The 21,680-nt window shown below is 42.4% G+C and overlaps 2 protein-coding genes across 3 annotated transcripts in view; both read left to right on the forward strand.

Moving 5' to 3' along the window:
- Positions 1-3,395: 3,395 nt before the first annotated feature.
- si:ch73-233f7.1 (uncharacterized protein LOC100537710 homolog) lies at positions 3,396-10,451 on the forward strand. 2 transcript variants are annotated; one of them, XM_039814288.1, is made up of 4 exons: positions 3,399-6,251; positions 8,756-8,814; positions 9,009-9,136; positions 9,559-10,451. In XM_039814288.1, exons 1-4 carry the CDS (start codon positions 3,729-3,731, stop codon positions 9,873-9,875), a joined length of 3,027 nt encoding a protein of 1,008 aa, XP_039670222.1. In that variant the 5' UTR covers positions 3,399-3,728; the 3' UTR covers positions 9,876-10,451. The 2 variants fall into 2 exon arrangements, with proteins under 2 accessions (XP_039670224.1, XP_039670222.1); XM_039814290.1 differs by lacking the exon at positions 9,559-10,451 and having other exon boundaries at positions 3,396-6,251; positions 8,990-9,091.
- A 6,599-nt stretch (positions 10,452-17,050) lies between these two features.
- LOC120566323 (protocadherin alpha-C2-like) overlaps positions 17,051-21,680 on the forward strand; it is a 32,476-nt gene continuing 27,846 nt past the window's right edge. Inside the window, exon 1 of the mRNA XM_039812685.1 lies at positions 17,051-19,584. Coding sequence (XP_039668619.1) covers positions 17,203-19,584 — 2,382 coding nt within the window. The 5' untranslated portion in view covers positions 17,051-17,202. The remainder of the gene's footprint in view (positions 19,585-21,680) is intronic.

The raw sequence follows: 21,680 nt of genomic DNA on the forward strand, positions 1-21,680 counted from the left end.
GATGGGGACAAAGTGTCAACGGCAGAGAATTAATTGACAAATCCTGATATGTGCTTCGGGAAATGTCAATTAATTAGCTTTTAATGCGTTTTTGCACCGATTTTCTTTTTTAATATTAAGTGCTTGTAAGAGGCATGTTCTGGGAGGGGACCCCTTCAGGGGTTATTATATTATCTATTTATTCACATAAATTGATCTAGCCTGCTGTGTAGACTAATTGTCACATCCAGCACCGGTAACACACTTCATCCTCACTCTCTCAGCAAAACACCCCACATGCTCAACTCATTTTGTAGTCCTATATACTGTATGTATAAATGCCCTGCTGTTTAAAGTGTATTGTATATCGGATTGGGTTGGATTGGGTATATTTTCCCAAATGAGCCTGATGAAGACTATAGGCCGAAACACATTGGTTTCCACAATGAAGCCCCATGAACTGGTGGTTGATGAGTGGAGTTGATATTATGACATGTGTTTATGTTTAAAAGTCCTGACTCAAACTATAGTGGTTAAATAAGCAGGCCATGATGTAAGTTTAAAACTCAACATTATGAAGGGCAACTGTATGTTGTTATGTATGGAATGGCAGACTATGATTGCATTGTGCATTGTGTTTTACATGGATGGCAGTTGGTGCCGTAGTAATCCTCCTTTAGTGGCTGAGCAAAAAAAAAAAATATATATATAACATATATTTTGTGTGGATATTTCTGTTATAAGTGTCACTTGCTTGTAAAATAGATTGGATACATTATAATCTATACATGTTTGTGTTGTCTTATATTTGTTTAGCTGTATGTCTATATGTATATTCCTCTAAATGTGTCCTCTGCACGCTGCACTTTGATTATGACTTTATTGATAAGGTAAAAGAAACGAAACTTTTCTTTTTATACTATGCCTTTTTTAATGGGGCCCTTCAATTGCTCAGCACCCTGTTGCTGTGATGCCACTGAGATTACAATAGCCGTTCTTATTTCCTGTCGGGCAGTACCCAGTAGATGGTGCCACACGATCACAAACGAAGTGAAATGAATCAGTTGGCCTCGCATGTGCACATTTGCCTACTTCTTCCTTTTGAAGATGAAAACATGAAAAGTTTCCTACCATTAATCCTTTACCATCCATGATCCACCAGGTGGCTGTTGAGCGGTAGTTCAGAGAAAGTAATGGTTGTCTTTCTGTCGGACAATGGGGTGAGCGAGGCGATAGGGGCGGGTGAGACCGGCTTAATGCTGCGTGTAATGCATGTTAATGTAACAGGCACCGAGGGACCGCTGGCCGGAGTGCTTTGGGATTATTTATCACAAAACATTTGTATTCTTCCGTCGGAGAACGGTTGATCCCGGATAGCTGCCCACTAATCCTTCACTCCGTTAATTAAAAAGAAGAGGAAAGCAATGGAACTGGTGGTGGTGATTTTTTTCTTTTCCAGAAATGTAATCATTTCTGGAGAAGCTTAACCATCTGCTTGAGGTTAAGTCTGCAAGCAGATTGTGTTTTCTGCTTATTTAAACCTGAGGATTTTAGTTTTTTTCCTGAAAAGGGGAGGGTGTTGCACTTCGGGGGCTGCTTACGAGACAGGTCGGAGGACACTTTTTGTGCCAAGGGGAAAGTATAAGTGATACTTATTATTTAACATCGTATTCCATCATGAGCACTTAAATCATTTAATAGTATGCCGTTTCTATTAAGAAATAAGTCGTGACCTTAGTTATTAACCTTTAAATACCAGGCTGAGCATGAAGTAGGCCTATACAGAAACCACATCCCACCCCCATTCCCTGAATCCTAAAGTTATTCTTCTCTTAAAAAAGAAATGTCAGAAACAACCACTCTCCAATCTGAATTATTATTCCCACTACCCCCGTTTGATTTAGTTTTCAAGGGAAAATCACAACAACAATAGACATCAACGACGCTTAGTTTCCCTAAACATTCTCACAGAGGAGCAACCATCTACACAATTTTCGACAGAGGTTTTGGGGGCAGTTGACCAGAAAATATAGCGTCTAGTGTACAAGAAAAGGCTGACCCTGGGAAGTAGAAATGTTTGTTTCTTGTTATTTCTCTCTCATCTCCCGCTTTCCTCATCTTTTTTGGTAGCTAACAAGCTCAGCGCTGCCCAGAGGCCAAGGCTGTGTCGTCAGTCCCAAGAAGAGACTTTCAGATTTCAAGCCACCGTTTTACATTAGGATGCCACTCGTGTCTGTCTGGAGACGAACCCGAATTCACAAAGGCATCCTTTGGTTTCTCTCTCTCTCTCTCTCTCTCTCTCTCTCTCTCTCTCTCTCTCTTTCCTTGTCTTTGCTGTGGTTCAGTGGTTTTCTAACTGACCAGGATTAACAGAAAAAGATTAGATCTGAACAAACATGTGCCCGAGTTGTCCTCTTTGTCCTATAAAAACTACACTGCTCAGCGGTAGTACTTTAATCTACTGAAGGCACTTATTACAGTCAAAGATTTTGGTCCTCGAAAACAGCCTTCATGCTCTCCTCTTTCTGTCATCTGAAACTGTAAACACATCACCTATGGGATATTTATCTAATCCCAACTATAATAACTGATTAGAGACAAGTATGATTACGGCTTTATGACATTGCTTTTACGTTGATTATGTTGATACATGTTCAGGCCTACTTAAGTAAATTAAAGTCGTGTAACGCGCATTTGTATGAGAGTATCGCTTTGATTGTCACTGTATTCATTTAAGCTGCAGCATGTAGCTCACACTCGTTTAAATATTGATTGAAATTGAATATCCTGACCCATCAAAGGTTGTTTTTGTTAAACCCAATTTCGTGTGTGATGATTAATGAATGGGACTGTTTTTGCAATGTGGGCATTCATCTTCAAAGAGCTCTCATTAAAAAGCATATAATCCCAGGAGCCCACTGGCAGTGGCCACTGGCCCGTTTGTATGTTGACGAGTTGGGGGTGAGAATGTGTTGCAAGGCACAGCGAATGAGCGCTTAGGCTAGTAGCTATAATGGAGGTTACAACAAATCAAGGTAAAATAATGTTCGCTACCACTGCCATCCTGGGCCTGTAGGGCAATGTGGTCACCATAACAAATCCTTGTCCATCCTCATCTGTTAAATGCAGCCTAGAAAACGACACCCACAACACAATTTGTCCCCTAATCCAAATCTAGCTCTGGCGTCTGGTGTCAAATGTACGCCTTGTTGTCTCTTTAGTGGGTCAGAGGAACAGAGACGAGGATGTGAAAGGGTTAAATGTCTCCAGTAATTAGAGTCGCACTTCGCGTCAGCGTCCTCCAATAAGGAGCTGCGAGAAGCTACGTCCACTCTCACCCTCTCTCTCTCTCTCTCTCTCTCTCTCTCTCTCTCTCTCTCACACACACACACACACACACACACACACACGCCTACCCACCAGCTCCTCCGAGTGTCTAATACACTGGAAAATCAAAGTGCGAGCCTCCCCCGTTCACACACCACCGGTGTTGCGCGTGGAGCACAACACAGAGAGAGAGGGAGAGAGAGAGAGAGAGAGAGAGGTGCTTTCACTTTCTTCACCTCTCCCGTCCCCTCAGCTTAACTATCCAGTAAACTTATCTGTGCACATAGGTGTTACAAACTTAGATCTGAAGATTTTTTTTATTTGGGACAGTCTGTGCGTTTGTATGTACTTTTTAGCTACAGTTGAATGGCTTTATGAGGCGAAAGATGTCTGGGTGAGGTGATTTTACGCACGCCGCTGAAATGGATCACAGACTCCCCAAAGGCAGTTGGGTACCGGTGACTGGGCTGGTTGTATGTCTGCTTCTGTGTGCGTGTGTAGTGGACCTGGTTCTTGCGCAAATTCGGTACTCCATTCCAGAAGAGCTGGAGCATGGAGCTTTTGTGGGCAACATCGCCGAAGACCTGGGCTTGGATGTGGCCAAGCTGTCAGCCCGCCGGTTTCGTATAGTCTCCGGCGCAAAGAGGCAGTATTTAGAAGTGAACTTGGAGAATGGTATTCTCTTCGTCAACGAAAAGATAGACAGAGAGGAGCTGTGTGAACGAAGCCCGAACTGTTTTTTACACTTACAAGTGGTCATTGAAAATCCATTAGAACTGTACAGAGTGGAAGTGGAGATTTTAGATGTGAATGACAACTCCCCCAGTTTCCCATGGAGCGAGTTTAATCTTGACATCACAGAGTCGGCTGCGCCAGGCTCTTGTTTCCCGTTAGAGAGTGCACAGGACCAGGACGTGGGCACCAACTCTCTGCACTCCTACCAGCTAAGCGCAAACGAGCACTTTGTACTGAATATCCAGACGCGCAATGATGGAAGCAAGTTTGCGGAGCTCGTGCTGGACACCCCACTGGACCGGGAACAGCAGAAAAAGCACGAAATGGTTTTGACTGCCTTTGACGGTGGGTCACCGGAACGCTCTGGGACAGCACTGATAACTATTACAGTGTTAGACGCAAACGATAACGTGCCCGTGTTTGACCGATCAGTGTACCGGGCGAGTCTGGTGGAGAACGCACCGAGGGGGACGCTGGTGTTGAAGCTGAACGCCACAGACCTGGATGAGGGCTCGAATGGGGAGGTGACCTACGCGTTTAGCGGGCACGCACCCCTCAAGGTGCGCGAACTGTTCAGCGTGGACCCGTACACGGGTGAAATCCGAGTGAAGGGCATTGTGGACTATGAGAAAGCCAGCGTATATGAGCTGTATGTGCAGGCAAAAGACAGGGGACCGTCGGCTGTGGCTGTACACAGCAAAGTGCTGGTAGACATCCTAGATGTGAATGACAACGCGCCCGAAGTCATCCTCACATCAGTGTCCACTCCTGTCCAAGAAGATGCGCCACCAGGCACGGTGATAGCTGTTATCAGTGTAATGGATCGGGACTCGGGAGAGAACGGAAACGTTGACTGCCAGATTCCGAGCAACGTCCCCTTTCAGCTCCATTCATCTTTTACAAACTATTATACTCTGGTGACAAGCGAGTTTCTGGACAGGGAAACTGTGTCAGAGTACAACATCACCCTCACAGCCCGAGATTTGGGCTCTCCTTCGCTCTCTACCAGGAAAACTATCCTTGTTCAAGTATCAGACATTAATGACAACCCCCCGCGATTCTCTCAACCTTCATACACAGTTTATGTGACCGAGAACAATGCCCCGGGCGCTTCCATTTGCTCTGTAACAGCATTCGACCCCGATTCTAATCAGAACGCCTATCTGTCTTATTCTATTCTCGAGGGTCAGATTCAGGGCATGCCCGTGTCCACTTATGTCTCAATCAACTCTGACAACGGCAATATCTACGCACTGCGCTCTTTTGATTATGAGCAACTTAGAAACTTTCAGATTCTGGTACAGGCGCAGGACGCTGGTTTCCCCCCTCTCGCCAGTAATATCACAGTCAACGTCTTTGTCTTGGACCAGAACGACAATTCACCTGTTATTGTATCCCCGCTGCCCAAAAACGGCACCGTGGCCACAGAGGTGGTTCCGCGGTCAGTAGATGCTGGGTATCTGGTTACCAAAATAACAGCGTTAGACGCGGACGCAGGGCAAAACTCCCGGCTGTCCTATCAGGTGTTGCAGGCTACAGACCCAGGGCTGTTCAGTGTGGCGCTGTACACGGGCGAAATCAGGACTATTCGCCGGCTAGTGGAAAAAGACGCAACAAGGCAAAGACTGGTAATATTAGTCAAGGACAATGGGCAACCGCCGCTCTCCGCCACGGTCTCCATTGTCCTCACAGTGGTGGACAGCGTGCCTGAGTCGCTGTCAGATTTCGGAGACCTCACACTCAGCCCACAGCCCCCCTCAAACCTCGCTCTCTACTTGATCGTGTCACTGAGCACAATATCTTTAATATTCCTTGTGGCTATTATCGTGCTGGCTGTGGTCAAGTGCTACAAGGACAGGGAGACCATCAGCGGGTACAACCTCCCCCCGTTCGCCTGCTGCTGCTGCGGGGGGTTTCAGCCCGATCCGCCTCCGGAGGTGTTCAAAAAATCCAACCTCAACCTACAGATTTCATCCGCGGCCAAAGTGCCCACGAACTGTATGGAGGTGAATGGAAACAGCAGTCTCTCTCAGTCATATTGTTATAAAGTCTGCCTGACTCCCGAATCTGCCAAAAGTGACTTTATGTTTCTGAAGCCGTGCAGCCCCGGCAGCACGCCGAGGAACAACGAAGCGAAGAGCGCAGAAAACTCGTGGAACGCGCAAAGCCGGAGCGCATCTGTGAACAACGGAGCAACTACTCCCAATGAGGTACAGTGAAATCAACGTATTTTATAACGTAGTACAAGACGCGAGAGCTTATGTTCATTTAAATCCGTCTGTTTCACTCACTGCCACAACAAAACCCATCTCAGTTTTCTATCTGATAAGTATCTAGACTGTGACATTCTTCCATGAAGGTCAAATCACGCATGCCAGACAGATTAAAACTCAACTTGAGCAAAGCAAAACCGGGGTTCTTCTCTTCTCTCTCTTCTTAGTAAGTGTGCTACACAGCACGTTGTCTCGACTGTTTTTTATAATTATGGCAATAATTTATCCTATTGTGCAGCCATGGTAATGTTTTGCACCGGGGATATGAAATGAGACGATGTGAGATAACATTTTAATTGACATGGATAATGAAAGTGTAAAGCCCTATCTTGCAAGGAGCATATTCTGTGGGTATAGCGTGTCTTATCTCTGAAGTGAGATTTCAATTACTGTGTGAGAGGAAGAGGAGATGTAGTTCAAGTTGTGCGTTGTTCAGTCTGGGTAACATTTGCAGGTGTCTTCACGACACGTTTTCGCAAATTAATTACACGTGGAAAAAGCTTTGAATAATTATTGAACTTCATTATAATAGGTTGTGACCTGGGAGATTAATACATCATCCAGTGTCATTGACACGTGCTTTTCATGTAGTGAGGGGGCACACACCTGCACAGCACATGTTCCTGAGTTTAAACAAAAAGTCAAGGTTATAAATAGGGCGGACAAGGTGAATGACAGTTATCTGAATTCCTCTGCTTGGGTTCAGACTATTCTTCTTTTACTAGTCGGGTTTGCGACAAGCCTTCTTGTCCTCAAACTAACAATACAGGACAGATAACCTCACTATGCCTCAAGGGCACAAGCACGGCTGGACCATTATACTACACACAATGTGGCATATTCGCAACGGGGGGAGGGGGACTGTCCATTATTGATGAAAAATGGCAAATGGACGGTTTTGGGAAGACAGGGGAGGACATCGAGAGGGGAGGGGGCAAGGAGAAGAAGGGGTTGCAAGGACATGACTGGAATGAGACGTGGGCCGCCTGTAGATCGGCCCCGACGTTGTCCTCTGACTGCGAGGGGAGAGAGAGAGAGAGAGAGAGAGAGAGAGATGTGGCTTCATATTTGTCGAGCAAGGGTGGGGAAGACAGGAGGGGGGGCATAGAAGGAGACAAGGAAGGAGACAAGGAGAAAGAGAATTTACAGAGGCAGGATGTCTACACTAGTGTTTTCTAATTATAATAGACGGGGCAGTAGATCGTAAATATGTGCGTATTGCTCATTGTGGCCTCACTGTTTTCATCAAAACGCAGAACGACAAAGACTCAGGGCCATGGTACCAGACTTTACCAGACAGACTGAGAAATGTCAGTCCAGTCACTGGCACATGCACCTCTGGCCACAAGAGGGATTTCGAGGTCACAGTGATTGTTCTGCCTGCAGCTATGCTCCTTCAGGAGAATGTGTCCTTCCTGTCGTTAATTGGTTCCCGTAATTCACCCGGTGGTGTTCCTCAGCGTACCCATATGAGTCGTAAGGTCGTCGGTGACACATTAAACCTCAAAGACAAATCTCAATGAAACCATTTGAGCATTACGCAAAGCAAGTACATAGGCCTGATTAAGTTGATGAATTGAAGGTGAAAAGAGAGATTAAACACACATTCAAGCGTGTAAGACACGCAGATCAGGTGCGTGTACGTGTATGCGTGCGGCTGTGTTTAGCTGTCTTGGGTTGTGTATACAGCTGCAAGTACCTCAAACTTTTCAAGGCTCTCTGTGAGACTTTTAATTAAAAACCTTGCTCGAGGAGCATCAGGCAAATATTAATGTAAAAATGATGCATAAAATCCACAAAACAATGACGTGTGTAATTTTCTTAATTTCCTCCCTGGCACGGTTTCCTTTGAAGATCAAAATCATGTTTCGTTTCATCCCGGTGGGGTTCTAATTGGTTTTGTGCGTAGTTGGCGGGACGTGTATTTTGAATAATAATACGCTTACGTCGCATTCTTCATGTTAACAACTTTTAAGGGAATTAATAGAGCGTGGAATCCATACTATGAGACTCAGAGCCGGAATAAATATGTCTCGGGTGCTCTCATTCACCTCTCACGCTGTGCCAGACGATAAAAGCAAAATTAAGTGACAGGCGAGTTGTAGCTGAAGGCAACAGCATCTCCGCTCTTAAAAATGCTGTTCTGCCAAACATCCACAGGGCGGCAGCCGCGATCCATGTAAAAAGAGTCATGTCTCCATTTCAGGACAAGCACAAAGATAGACTGCTCCTCATGTCAATTATCACTGACCTCTACTGATCCAAGGGGATAGAATGAACAGGCGTCGTTTGTTATCAAGACCGGTTTGATTGAAACTTATTTTGAAGAAAGACATTTCTCAAACTAGACATGGACAGTGACATTGCATTGCATGTGACTTTACATGGGGAGTTTGTATTTTCTTTTTGAAATTGAATGATGTCATGCATTTTTCCTGCAGCTGAAGCAGCCAAACACAGACTGGACTCTCACAAAGAATCAAAACTCCTCCATTAAAAGGTACCATTTTTGAACTTTGACCTTTGCTCTTTTTCAACCCAGATTAAAGAAATTCTACTAAAGCATAAAATGCTCACATAATGAGCTGAAGTACAAAGCCTGTATAAAGATCACTCATGTTAGAATGGATATAGATATTGCATTTACATATGAGTAAAGTACGTTGTCATTACAGACTGGTATCTTGTTTGCAGTTATAACTCTATCAACATGGATGGCACCCTCATGCGTAAGGCAATGCATGCAGACCCAGAAAACTATGTCACGTCCATGGGGCCTGGACAGTACTGGACTTGGGGTACTCACATGAGAGGGATGAAAGGTAAAGAGAGGCCAAAGAGTGGCCCACAAACAACTTTCTTCAACACTTTAGGGTTACGTATACATTTACAGTATGTTATTTACACACAAACACAAGTATTCTATACAACACAGCACACATCCATGCGTTTGTGTAATAACATCTGTTTTCCTTTGTTTTTACCTTAATTGGTTCGTTGGTATATACTTAATTCATCTCCACTATCACAAACAGAAGCAGGGCTATATTCATACCCCATCATTATAGCTCTGTTTTGTATTTTTGTTGCTTATGTCATTGTTTACTGTCCTGACTGCGAAGCACTTAACTTTGTTTTATAAAAGCGCTATGCAAATGAATATAACACTCCAGCCGTAAGTCAATATTGAATAATTAAGTAGCTGCTTTTCCTCTCCTTTCTTCTTATCTATGTCATACTACAGACTATAAGATGTCTCCTTCAACCAGTGGGGTCCCCTCTCGCCCCTGGACTCCTCGGTGCACACCTCCTCCACAACAGCAGCAGCCATCAATCCCACCCCACCCTCACCCGCATCCTCCCCCACACCCACCACCTGACTACCACCACAACGTGTACATCCCTGGGACACCATCAGGATTTTGCACCCTGAGGCCTGCAGCACCCCGAAGTGAGCTGGATGTCCACAATTCCTTCTCTACCTTTGGCAAGAAGCGACGTCTTCAGATGTCCCCCCAGGGAGAGGCTGCGATTATAAATAATGACCTGTACAATGACTGACTTTTCAATGACTTTCTGAATGGATGATTAAAATGACAGATAACCTCATATGAATAGGAAGAGACCATTCAGTACATACATTTATGAACAAATGATTTAAAAGTGGGATGAAAAATACAGAGCATTTGCAAAAGAGAAATAATGAATAAACAATCCATTATGGCAAACATGCTGAATGGAAATGAAGTCTGATGGCTATTTATGTGACATGCAACTGTAACATGGTCAATATGTGTCTGCCTATTATTATTATTATTATTATTATTATTATTATTATTATTATTACTACTATCATTATTATTTAGACAATCAAACTGGAGCAGCAATTACATCCAAAATGTTTTGAAAAAGCATTAGTGGACAATAATTTTGCACATCCTTATGAATTTATATTTTTGATTTCATGAAAAGAAAAGGTGTTTTCTTTTTTGTTTGTTTGCTAACAGAGTTTTTGTGAATATGACACATAGTAGGATAATGTATATGCAAGCTGCAACATGATGCAGACAACTGTAAAGAGGGGAGGTTCTCCACACATGTACTGTATACATTTATGAAAATAAAGTATTTTTTTCATATGGTCTTCCTTATGTTTCTTGAACATGCTAATTCATAAAACTCAAGGCCTAACCCAACCCATGCTTACTGATACATGCACGCACTCAAACACAGATTCGGTCGATCTACATTCATAAAGCATTTAAATGTGAGCTCCCCAGATCTATGTTTAATTAGCTTGAGTCAATTATTTTGGGGAAAAAAAGTTCCACAGCTCCTCTTACAAGGGTGGAAAGCTTTTCGCCTTGGTAAGCTGTTTTCCACAGCGAGGAATAAACATAGTAAAATGCTAACATATGCTAATTGCAGTGCTTGCATTTCCATTTGCCCGCAGAGAATAGTGAGGTTCATTAACTGAACAAACAGAACCTCCTCTCTCTCTCTCGAAATATCACTTTAATTAAGACCACGGACATGAATACAAGCATCAGGGGAAGGGGGCTCAGCTCAAATGCCACACCTGGATGTGAGCTAGAGGGTCTGTGACTTCTCTTTCTGTGCCCTTTTACATCTTACTTCTCAGGGAATTAGTTTCTACCATCAACAGATGAGAGCTGGCCACTGGCCAGAAATGAGCGGGATAATTAGGTCGTCGTATGGCTCAGATTGAAAATAATTCAGTTAATAAGGAAACGGGTGTCCGTAGAGAGCATGGAGGGGAGCAGGCTAACCTTCTCTGCGGTAAGGTGATCCATAGGGACGGATGAAGGGGCAGCCACATTTAGGTCATCTTGGCTTACTTTCAGATGAGTGAGGAATAAAGCTCTGTTCTAAAAATAGAGGTGTAGGATTATTCTTACTCTCTGCTGCAAGAAAGTTAAAGTTAAAAAAATTGTTATTTTAGGATCATTAAACAAAACATATTCAGAATCATCAAATAAATGTGTCCTATGTGTCATCACCTGAAGACCAAACCAATAGGCTCACACAAACTTCGGTATTTAATAAACTCCGTGTTTGGTGAACTACTGTAACTTCCCATCCTTTAACCATGTTGGTCATTTGCATTGGGAGCTGTCCATGGTCATGGTGCTGAAATAGTTTTGACCAAGTTGTCCTTACCAAGCCAGCTGCAATTTCATCAGAAGTCCACCAGAGGGCGCATATGATACTACTCAATGAAGACTGGTGCAGAATGTTGGATTTAATGTTATGGAGGCGAATTAGCGTTTCCTAGGATGGCCAAGGAATATCCTGCCCTACTCTGCCTTACTCTGCCTCTGATTGGCTTACACTGGTATTCTTACCCTAAACCTAACCATTCCAACCAACGATGGCAACGAGTACTATCAGCACTAATCGGAGGCAGAGTAGGGCGTTAGGGAGTTATTGACCACATTCAGGTGTACTCAGGTCTTTTATCAAAATACTGGATGTAATTGTATTCATCCATGATTCACACCCAGTAACAATTAATGTGCCTATGATGAGCATTTGCACCATCTGTCTTAGCAACAGATTTCTCCAGCAGATGGCATCATTGAGTAAGAATCATTGCACACCAACGTTGATTCATTTTACATTGAAAACTCAGGGTGTGTGAGGCTGGGACGTTACAATAAGCCAAAACGCTCTCAGAGAAAAAAAGGGGAGCTTGGCTGAATTTATCGGGGAGGGGGGGCAGAGAAATATAGAGGGGCATAGTTAGCTCTCTTTTTTTTGGGACAGACACACAGATTGAAACCAATTTACACAATTTACATCTTGCAAATGAATATCCTGAAAACGTGTGCAAATACAGACTTGGTGTGTGTGTGTGTGTGTGTGTGTGTGTGTATGTGTGTGTGTGGAAAGCTACAGGTGTTGTGCTAAATGTTTATGTTTAAGGTATACACGAGTTTAAAGATTCACAACCTTGGCCTTACACAGACAATAGATAGGCTCTGATTGGCTTCACTGACATAAGAACAACTTTCCCAGATGCTGTTAGCCAACAGTATGATTAATGATTTTAGCTAAGCCACTATAGCACAACCTGGTGCTTTGTTGCTACCAAATGACAAAAGAAGGTAATACAAATTGGGTTGAAGATTAAGAGTTTGTTTTATTTGTAATTCATTTGATTTCAGTAAATGTGTTAACTATTCTCAACCCATTATTATTATTTTTTTTATTATTTATTATTTCAGGACAATGCACATTTGATGAACATTTACAGCAGTAGACGTAAAAGTGCCAGATTGTAGCCCAAGGGCTAATGTCCATCTTTAGTCCATTATGCAGGTAGAAATTACAATAAAAAGGACAAAAGATATACAGTAGTAACATTTGCTATATAAAACAGAGTAAAACAGGACGAAGGAAAAGAAAAACAGGACAATTCATTAGTAAATGTTAAAACAGAGACACAATTCATAAATATGCTCTACTGAGCTAATGCGGTACAGCATACAAGCAGAGGTGACCCACACTTTTAGCTACAGTGTGACTACCATTTAATGTTTTTACTGAATGATTTACTACTAGAACTGCATACTCACAAGGTGTTTTCACCCTCAAACACAAAACCCACACACTGCCTATTTCCACAATAGGTACCCCACTGACATTTCCTCTTTTCAATGTATAGGGTAATGCTTTTGAAAAAAATGTTTACAGTTTGAGTGTGTTGGTTCTAGAATGTTACAATTCTAGAATGTTAAAAAAAAAACAGGCATCATTAAGCAGCTTGACAGCCTCCATCTGGGATAATCAAACAGCAAGATGGAGACAGGGTTAAAAAGAATTCTATCTAGCAAAATTATAGTGATAATTATGGTAAAGATAATTACTAATTTTTGTTAATCTGACATTACCTTTCTTTTAGGCTGTTAGAAATACGGATGATTTCAGACAGCAGCACTCTGGCCATAAACAATAATGATGACAAGCTCGAGACAGTGTGTGTGGTGCCATCAGCCTGATGGCATCAGGCCTTTAAAAAAAAGTCTTATTACGTATTAAGATGACGTGATCAACTCACTCATCACAGTATATCTAGACCCCCAAAACGGCAAGTTGCCACTAGGCTCAAAAATGATATTTTTTTGGGACGACCTCTAGCACACCCAGTAGAGTTTGGGCCTTATGTAGGCTGAGTCCTTAGCAGCGGCCCAGGTTAGAATCTGACCCGCAGCCCTTTGCTGCATGTCTTCCCCCCTCTCTCTCCCTTTCCTGTCTTCAGGCTGTTCTGTCAATGAAAGGCCATAAAAGCCCCAAAAACAAATCTTAAAAGGGATACTATTTTTGGGATTTATCTGAATTAAACTGAATTTCAATTGCATTACATAGCTAGTTCCAGTTAGGTTAAAGCTGCTGTTGGTTTTCTTGAATAGTATGTAGCATTTCAGAGTTTCGAGGCTGAGAATGATTTGTTCATTGTTGTTATGTTGTTGATAAATTCAATATGAGGTTCAGCTATATATTAATAATAAGGCTGAGCTCATACTCACTATGATCAAGGATGATCTAGATTCATCTAGAAAAGAAAAAAAACTTACACTTTATTTCAGTTCCATTTTTTATTGTAACCTCTTTCTTTGTTTTTGTAGCCTGTGTTATCTCCAGTTGGTTTAAAAGCAGCCAATTTAACCAATTTAAAATTTTCTGTGGGTCCTTTGTTTCAAATGTTTATAAATGTGCACACCCAGCAGCAGAGAAAATCCCAAGACAGAGAAATACAATCAAACAGTATAAAATAGTTACTTAAAATGCAATATATCTCCCCCAGTTTTAAGAAAACAACACTGAGCAAGCGATTCAGGTGCAATTAGACAAATCTGTAGAAAAGCTGTGCATTGCAGCACAGGGTTTGGCCAAACTGAACAGGAACACCTTACAATATACGATTTAATATGATAATCCTGCAATCAATAATTAAATATTTTGGGAAGCTTATAATATTTACTTTTTTGAGACTGTGATATAGGTGTTGCTTAAGCTCGCAGTAGGTTTTGATTCTATAGGTTGTGGTGTTATTGAATTACATCATATTGTAAGTGTTCCTTTTAGTTTTGCTACCACAATATGAGTGGTGAGTGAGTTTTTGTGTTTGAGGGGAAAAAAAACTTCTGAAAATGCAACTACATTTCTAGTACTAAGTAATGACTTAAAAAGCTGAAAGAGACAAGTTAAATGGTAGTCTCACTGTATACATAGTTGTAGCAAATTGTAGTGGGAGTTTCCTTTGCAGCAGGGGAGGAGTTTTCAAAGTTTAGTAAAATGAAACAAATAAGACCGTCTGAGACTAAAACCAAGTTAGGTTTTTGTATTTTATTAAAAATATATATTTGCAAATATAGAAGCAACATGGTTTCACAAAAGGCCGCAGCCCAGTGTGGAGTCAGTTTCTCAAATGAGTGAACAGAAACACTAGGCTTATATGCATCTTCAGAGTGACAGCACACACGCACTTGGATTATTATGACGGTACAATTTTGACAGGCAATCTGATACACATGAAGACAATCAGAGAAATACAAGAGACACCTTGGAGTCATCTCACCTCCTCCTCCCTGTACGACTTTCACCCCCCAGTTACATCTTAACTGGCATGGAAAAACTAGAGATAGTTTTGGGGTGACCTTGTACCTTTATCGGTTCAGGCAAACAGTGCTCACATAATGTTCCAGACTGGGTGTCTCACAAAGTTAGAATCAAAATCTGCATGTGGGAAATGAGATAAACTCTTTCAGCATTTGTGAGAGAATTAAAGTACAAATAAAACACAAAAATATAAGGAATTATGCTTAAATGTAATTTTCCCATTACAAAATGCACAGAGAAGTTGATGCAGCAACTTCATTTCGGTTATGATCCCTCACATCTCATAGTAAATGAGTTTTACTCTTGGGGAGGCCTTATTCTGCAGACATATAGCAGCATAGTATACAATCCATGGCAACATGATAAAATACAGTGCAGTTTTAGTATGCCTTTAAACTGAACCTGCTATTGTTTGTCAGAAAGTACAGGGGTAGCCCTTCCACAAAAAAATAAAATAAATACATGAGTAAATCCTGCTATATGTCACTGTCCCAGGGCCGGATTGGGACTCATTTTCAGCCCTGGATTTTCATGCCTTAGACCGGCCCACTTTACTTAACGAATGACTATATTAAAAAAATGTAATCAAAACCTTATTACATAAGTCTACAATAGCGCCCTGTCCTCTACATCCTTGTAATTCGGTATATTTTGTAAAATATCACTATTTCCAAGTGTTGCCTCACAATGTAGATTTATTAGAAAAGTTAACATCTTAACAACAACCCAATGATGTTGAACAATATCAGAATCTGTTACTGTGCAAATAAGTAATCACAGATTAAATAAAGAACAAGACACATTGTATTGCACTTTCTAATGACACCATAATCTATTTCTAATCTATTTTTTCCTTTGAATATTTCATACAACTTTCATAATGGGTCACAAGTAATATTTGGTCATAAAAAGTGATTATATTGTAGCTAATCTGATCATGTTTGCTTGTTCACACACTGTGATACAACAGCTTACAGTAGATGTGCCATCCACACTGACAGCAGCTATCCCTAATGCACACTACTGGCTCTGCTTCTGACACTAAATCACATTTTATAAATTGTCATAATTCTCAGCACAAATCTCTCCTTTCTACAAAGCTTTCTGATCAAGTCAAGTCAGTGTCATTATGGTAGTGCCGAATCATCTGGCATCATTAATTATCCCAGGGCATTTTTCATATAGAGCAGGTCAACACCACACTCTTATTAATTCTTATAATACTCAGTCAATGATCAACCCTACCTGCCCAAACTGGAGTTCTGGACTCATATAGCTGCTGCTTGGTAACCTTACTGGCTCTTCATTGTCACTGTTAGCAGCAAACTGGACTAGTAGGCCTACTAGCTGATGCTGCGGAGCTACAAGAACAAGTTTGATTTATAAACATAAACGCTGGTTTGCAGGCACTTCTCCTAACTAACTTAGCTTACCCGTTTCAACGTCTTCATTTGGCGCTTTGCTAAAAATAGAAAAAGGTCATCTGGCCGCGTCACTTTCTAGAGCTCTACTTTTTAAATTGGCGCTTTTTCAATGCCATTTTGCGCTTTCTATTACCCGTTTAAAACAGCTTATTTTTGCTCGCGGTGGCATCCTCCAACAAGCACCAGTGACTTGTGTACGATGACGGTTTGCTGTTTTTTTTAGCAAGGTGCTGCCGTCGGAGGACTCCGAACATAAATAGGTCATCATTAACCAGGCTACACTCTGCGAGTGGGCTGCATGAATGAAGAGAACGGTGGGCTGCAAGAAAAAATAAATACTGTAAATACAAAAAGTGGGCTGCGAGTGCAGGCAGCATAGGGACAGCATCCATAATATTCAACTATGATTTCAACCCAGTGCCATACCTGAACACCGGCCCTCACAACCAGACCGGCCCACCGGGAATTCTCCCGGTGCTCCCGATTAGCCAATCCGGGCTGCACTGTCCTGTGAGAGCATATTTTGGCCAGTTCTTGGGCAACAAAGCTGATTCTAACTGCATAGTTACTGCACTATGTACAGTCTCTGTCACATGGTGTCACTGTTGACCACTAAAGCATAATGCGTCTCCCTTCTGGTAGCCATGACACACCCATTTGTAAAGGGTATAGGACACAGCTTTCCGGAATATGTGCTTTTTATGCTTGAATTAACAACACGACCCTAAGACATGTTCTAAGATGTTTTTTTTCTGATCTTAAAGATCAACAAAAACAACACGTTTTTAGAATCTGGAGTAGTGTTCCCTGTAGACGAAATTATGAATTTTTGGGCTGCTGTCTTTGTCTTGTATGCAGTATGGCCCAGCGCTTTGTCTGTGACACGGTACTCCATAGAGGAGGAGATGGAAAGGGGCTCTGTTGTGGCTAATCTCGCTGCGGATTTGGGACTTGAGCCTGGAGGTTTGGCACAACGAGAGGTAAAACTTGACATTTTCCATAACAAAAAATATCTAGATGTAAACAAAAAGACAGGGGAGTTGTATATCGTGGAAAAGATGGACAGGGAATATCTTTGTCCGACAAAAACCACCTCCTGTTTTCTGAAGCTTGATGTTATAATAGAAAGCCCCTTACGTATCTTCAACATTGAACTTGGAATAACGGACATAAATGATAACGCTCCACATTTTCGACGAGACAGAGTGGAGCTCGACGTTTCAGAATCGGCAACACCGGGAGAGAGATTCTCCCTGCCTAATGGAGTGGATCCAGATGTTGGGATAAATACAATTAAAACATACAAACTTAGTGTCAGTAAACATTTCACCATCGAAATTCAGACGGGCAGTGACGGAACTCAATATGTAGATTTGGTGTTGACTAAGTCTTTAGACAGAGAGGAGAATGCTGTTCATAATTTAGTACTGACCGCTGTGGACGGCGGGGTCCCTGTGCGCTCCGGCACTGCCAATATTATTGTTAGAGTACAAGATACAAACGATAATCCTCCTCGGTTTGACAAGCAGACTTACACTATTAATATGACAGAAAATTCCCCTATGGGGACATTAGTGATGAAGCTTAACGCTACAGATCTCGACGAGGGTCCAAATTCGGAGATAGTGTACTCATTCACCCTTTACACGTCGGAAAAAACACAAGACGTATTTACATTGAATCCGAACACAGGGGAGATAACTGTGAAGGGTACTATTGACTATGAAGATATGAAATTGTATGAGCTGCACATTGAGGCCAGAGACAAAGGGACACATCCCTTGCTGGGGCAGTGTAAAGTAGTCGTCCACGTGACGGATATGAACGACAATTATCCAGAAATTACCATACAGTCGGTAAAAAACACAGTGGAGGAGAACATCCCAGTAGGAAGTGTCATTGCTCTGGTAGGCATAAGTGATAGAGACACTGGCGATAATGGTAACGTAAGCCTATCGATAAATCAGCCTATGCACTTTATTCTAAACAAATCATCAGAGAGACCCTTGCATTACAAGCTCATAGTTTCTGAACCATTGGATCGTGAATCAGTACCTGAATATGACATCACACTGATTGTTTCAGATGCAGGCACGCCGCCTTTAACTGATAACGAAACAATCACTGTGCATCTATTAGATGTCAATGACAACGCGCCACAGTTCCCTCAGTCATTTTATACCATACGCGTAATGGAGAATAACGCACCTGGGGCCTTGCTCAGTTCCCTCACTGCGTTTGACCCTGACCTCCACGAAAACCAGTACCTAGTTTACTTCATCCTAGAGAAGGAGATAGCCAACACCTCCATGTCCATGCTGTTCTCCATCAATCCAGAGAACGGTAATCTTTACGCACTAAAAACGTTTGACTATGAGATCGAGAAGGAGTTTCTTTTCCACATCGAGGCCAGAGACTCTGGCTCTCCTCCACTCAGCAGTAACGTGACGGTCCACATCATCATTGTGGACCAGAACGACAACGCTCCGGTTATTGTCTCTCCCTGGCGCGCGCACGGCTCGGTGGTGGAGGAAAAGATCCCCAGATCCACCGATAAAGGCTCTCTGGTTGCCAAGGTGATCGCCTTAGACACCGACTCGGTGCACAACTCTCGGATTACCTACCAGTTTCTCCAGGTGACTGACGCCACCTTGTTCAGTCTGGACCAGTACAACGGAGAGATCCGGACTATGAGGATGTTCAGTTACAGAGACCCGCGCCACCAGCGACTGGTTGTTGTTGCCAAGGACAACGGGGAGCCTGCTCTCTCTGCTACAGTCACCATCAAGCTGTCCACAGTGGAGACTGTCGTTAAGGCCTACTCTGACATGACGGAGGTGCCTCTGGAATATGACATCTTTTCAGACCTAAACCTGTATTTGGTCATCGGTCTGGGCTCGGTGTCGTTTCTCCTGCTGATCACCATATTGGTCACCATCGTGCTCAAGTGTCAGAAACCCAAGCCCAGCAAAGCGGCTCCTCCCTGCAGGAACAGTGTGATCAGTGAGAGGAACTCCACCATCGCAGATTCCACTCTGGTCTCCAACGATGCCTACTGGTACAGTCTGTTTCTAGCAGAGACCAGGAAAGGAAAGCTGGTGGTTAGACAGCCTGTGCCAAAGGGCTCCAGATACATCGTGTCCAGTTTACCAAGAGGCACAGGACTGACAGACACCAGTGACTCAGCAGCTTCCACTCTGCAGGTAGGAGCCCAATGTTCACGTATTTCTATCTTTATCATGTACTGTATCAATATTAGGTGACATTTTCTTAAACATTTTAAACATTTCGAGATTACAAATTTGTATCAGTCTGACGATTCTTTTCAGTAATATCTGCAAAAAAGGTCATTTTAAATCCACATAAAATCTATGAAATGCATTTCTTATGGGCGTCACGTCAACCATATGGTCTTTCAAAATACAAAGGTGGCGCTGTTTTCTAAATCAAAGAACGGCACATGAACGCCATGACATCAGGGCAGATCGTGAAACAACCGGAGAGCTCCGTGGTGCTGAAACTCCACTCCAAAAACGCAGTTTCCCTTTTTAGCGCAGAAAACAATCATCTGGAAAAAACTGCGAGAATATGTTTAGGATGAAGGCCGTGCCGTTGCAGCAAAACTCAATAATACTGGAAACGTAAATTATATCGTTTGAAGCGCGGTGAACCCACACAACAATGAGGTCCTTTGTAACAATGCAGTCTTGCAAAAGGTACGTGCTGTTCGCTATTCTTATTCTTTTGTCTTTCGTTCACAATATTTCGACATCAGTGACTCATTATTCAATACCCGAGGAGATGAACGAAGGATCAGTCGTCGCTAACCTTGCTACCGATCTCAGCCTGGATGTTAAAACACTGAATCAGAGGAAGATGCGTCTGGACATCATTGCAAATAAGAAATATCTGGATGTGAACAAAGAGACTGGTGAGCTGTATATTGTTGAGAAGATTGACAGGGAAAATATTTGCCCTACAAAGTCATTAGCGTCTTGCTATCTCAGACTGGAGGTAATATTAGAAAATCCACTACGAATTTTTAATATAGAAGTAGAGATTTTGGATATGAACGACAACGCCCCACAATTTCGAAGAGACGCCATACATCTAGATATATATCCGAAGCAGCTGTTTTTAATTTAATACTTTATCGCGGTAGGATAATAGCTTGATGGAGGCACACCTGCTCGTTCTGGCACTGCAAGTATTATTGTGCATGTTTCCGACACAAATGACAACGCTCCTAATTTTGAAAAAGTAAATTACAGTTTAGAAATAATGGAAAATTCTCCAATAGGAAGCCTCGTTGTTCATCTCAATGCAACAGACTTAGATGAGGGGTCAAATTCTGATGTAACGTACTCATATAGTCTATATACGTCAGAGAAAACGCAAGAAACATTTAGTTTGAATCCTTCCACTGGTGAAATTACTGTCAAAGGAATGTTAAATTATGAGGATTTTAAGATTTATGATATGGAAGTTATAGCTACTGATAAAGGAGCCAATAGTTTATCAGGACAATGTACTATAAAGATTCTGGTTGAAGACATGAACGACAACCATCCAGAATTATCTATTAAATCATTTCAGAGTCCAGTCAATGAAAACACAGAGTTAGACACAGTGATAGCAGTAGTTAGTGTCAGTGATAAAGACTCAGGTGACAATGGAGTGGTTGATCTTCATATTCCAGATAATATGCCTTTTAAACTGAGGGAGTCCTCAGATAACTATTATGAATTAGTAGTGTCAGAGCCATTAGACCGTGAGAAGGTTCCAGAATATGACATCACGTTCACTGTGACAGACAGAGGTTCTCCTCCTTTATCGGACAATGAAACTATGACGTTAGAGCTGCTGGATGTTAATGACAATGTCCCACAGTTCCCTCAGTCATTTTATACCATACGCGTAATGGAGAATAACGCACCTGGGGCCTTGCTCAGTTCCCTCACTGCGTTTGACCCTGACCTCCACGAAAACCAGTACCTAGTTTACTTCATCCTAGAGAAGGAGATAGCCAACACCTCCATGTCCATGCTGTTCTCCATCAATCCAGAGAACGGTAATCTTTACGCACTAAAAACGTTTGACTATGAGATCGAGAAGGAGTTTCTTTTCCACATCGAGGCCAGAGACTCTGGCTCTCCTCCACTCAGCAGTAACGTGACGGTCCACATCATCATTGTGGACCAGAACGACAACGCTCCCGGTTATTGTCTCCCGTGGCGCGCGCCTCGGTGGTGGAAGGAAAAGATCCCCAGATCCACCGATAAAGGCTCTCTGGTTGCCA

Source organism: Perca fluviatilis, chromosome 10 (assembly GCF_010015445.1).
Source record: "Perca fluviatilis chromosome 10, GENO_Pfluv_1.0, whole genome shotgun sequence".
Classification (NCBI taxonomy): domain Eukaryota; kingdom Metazoa; phylum Chordata; class Actinopteri; order Perciformes; family Percidae; genus Perca; species Perca fluviatilis.

Coding starts and splice junctions, on each gene's coding strand:
- si:ch73-233f7.1 (XM_039814288.1), top strand. CDS start 3,729: ATGGATCACAGACTCCCCAAAGGCAGTTGGGTACCGGTGACTGGGCTG. Junction 8,815..9,008: donor CAAAACTCCTCCATTAAAAG/GTACCATTTTTG, acceptor TCTTGTTTGCAG/TTATAACTCTATCAACATGG. Junction 9,137..9,558: donor TCACATGAGAGGGATGAAAG/GTAAAGAGAGGC, acceptor GTCATACTACAG/ACTATAAGATGTCTCCTTCA.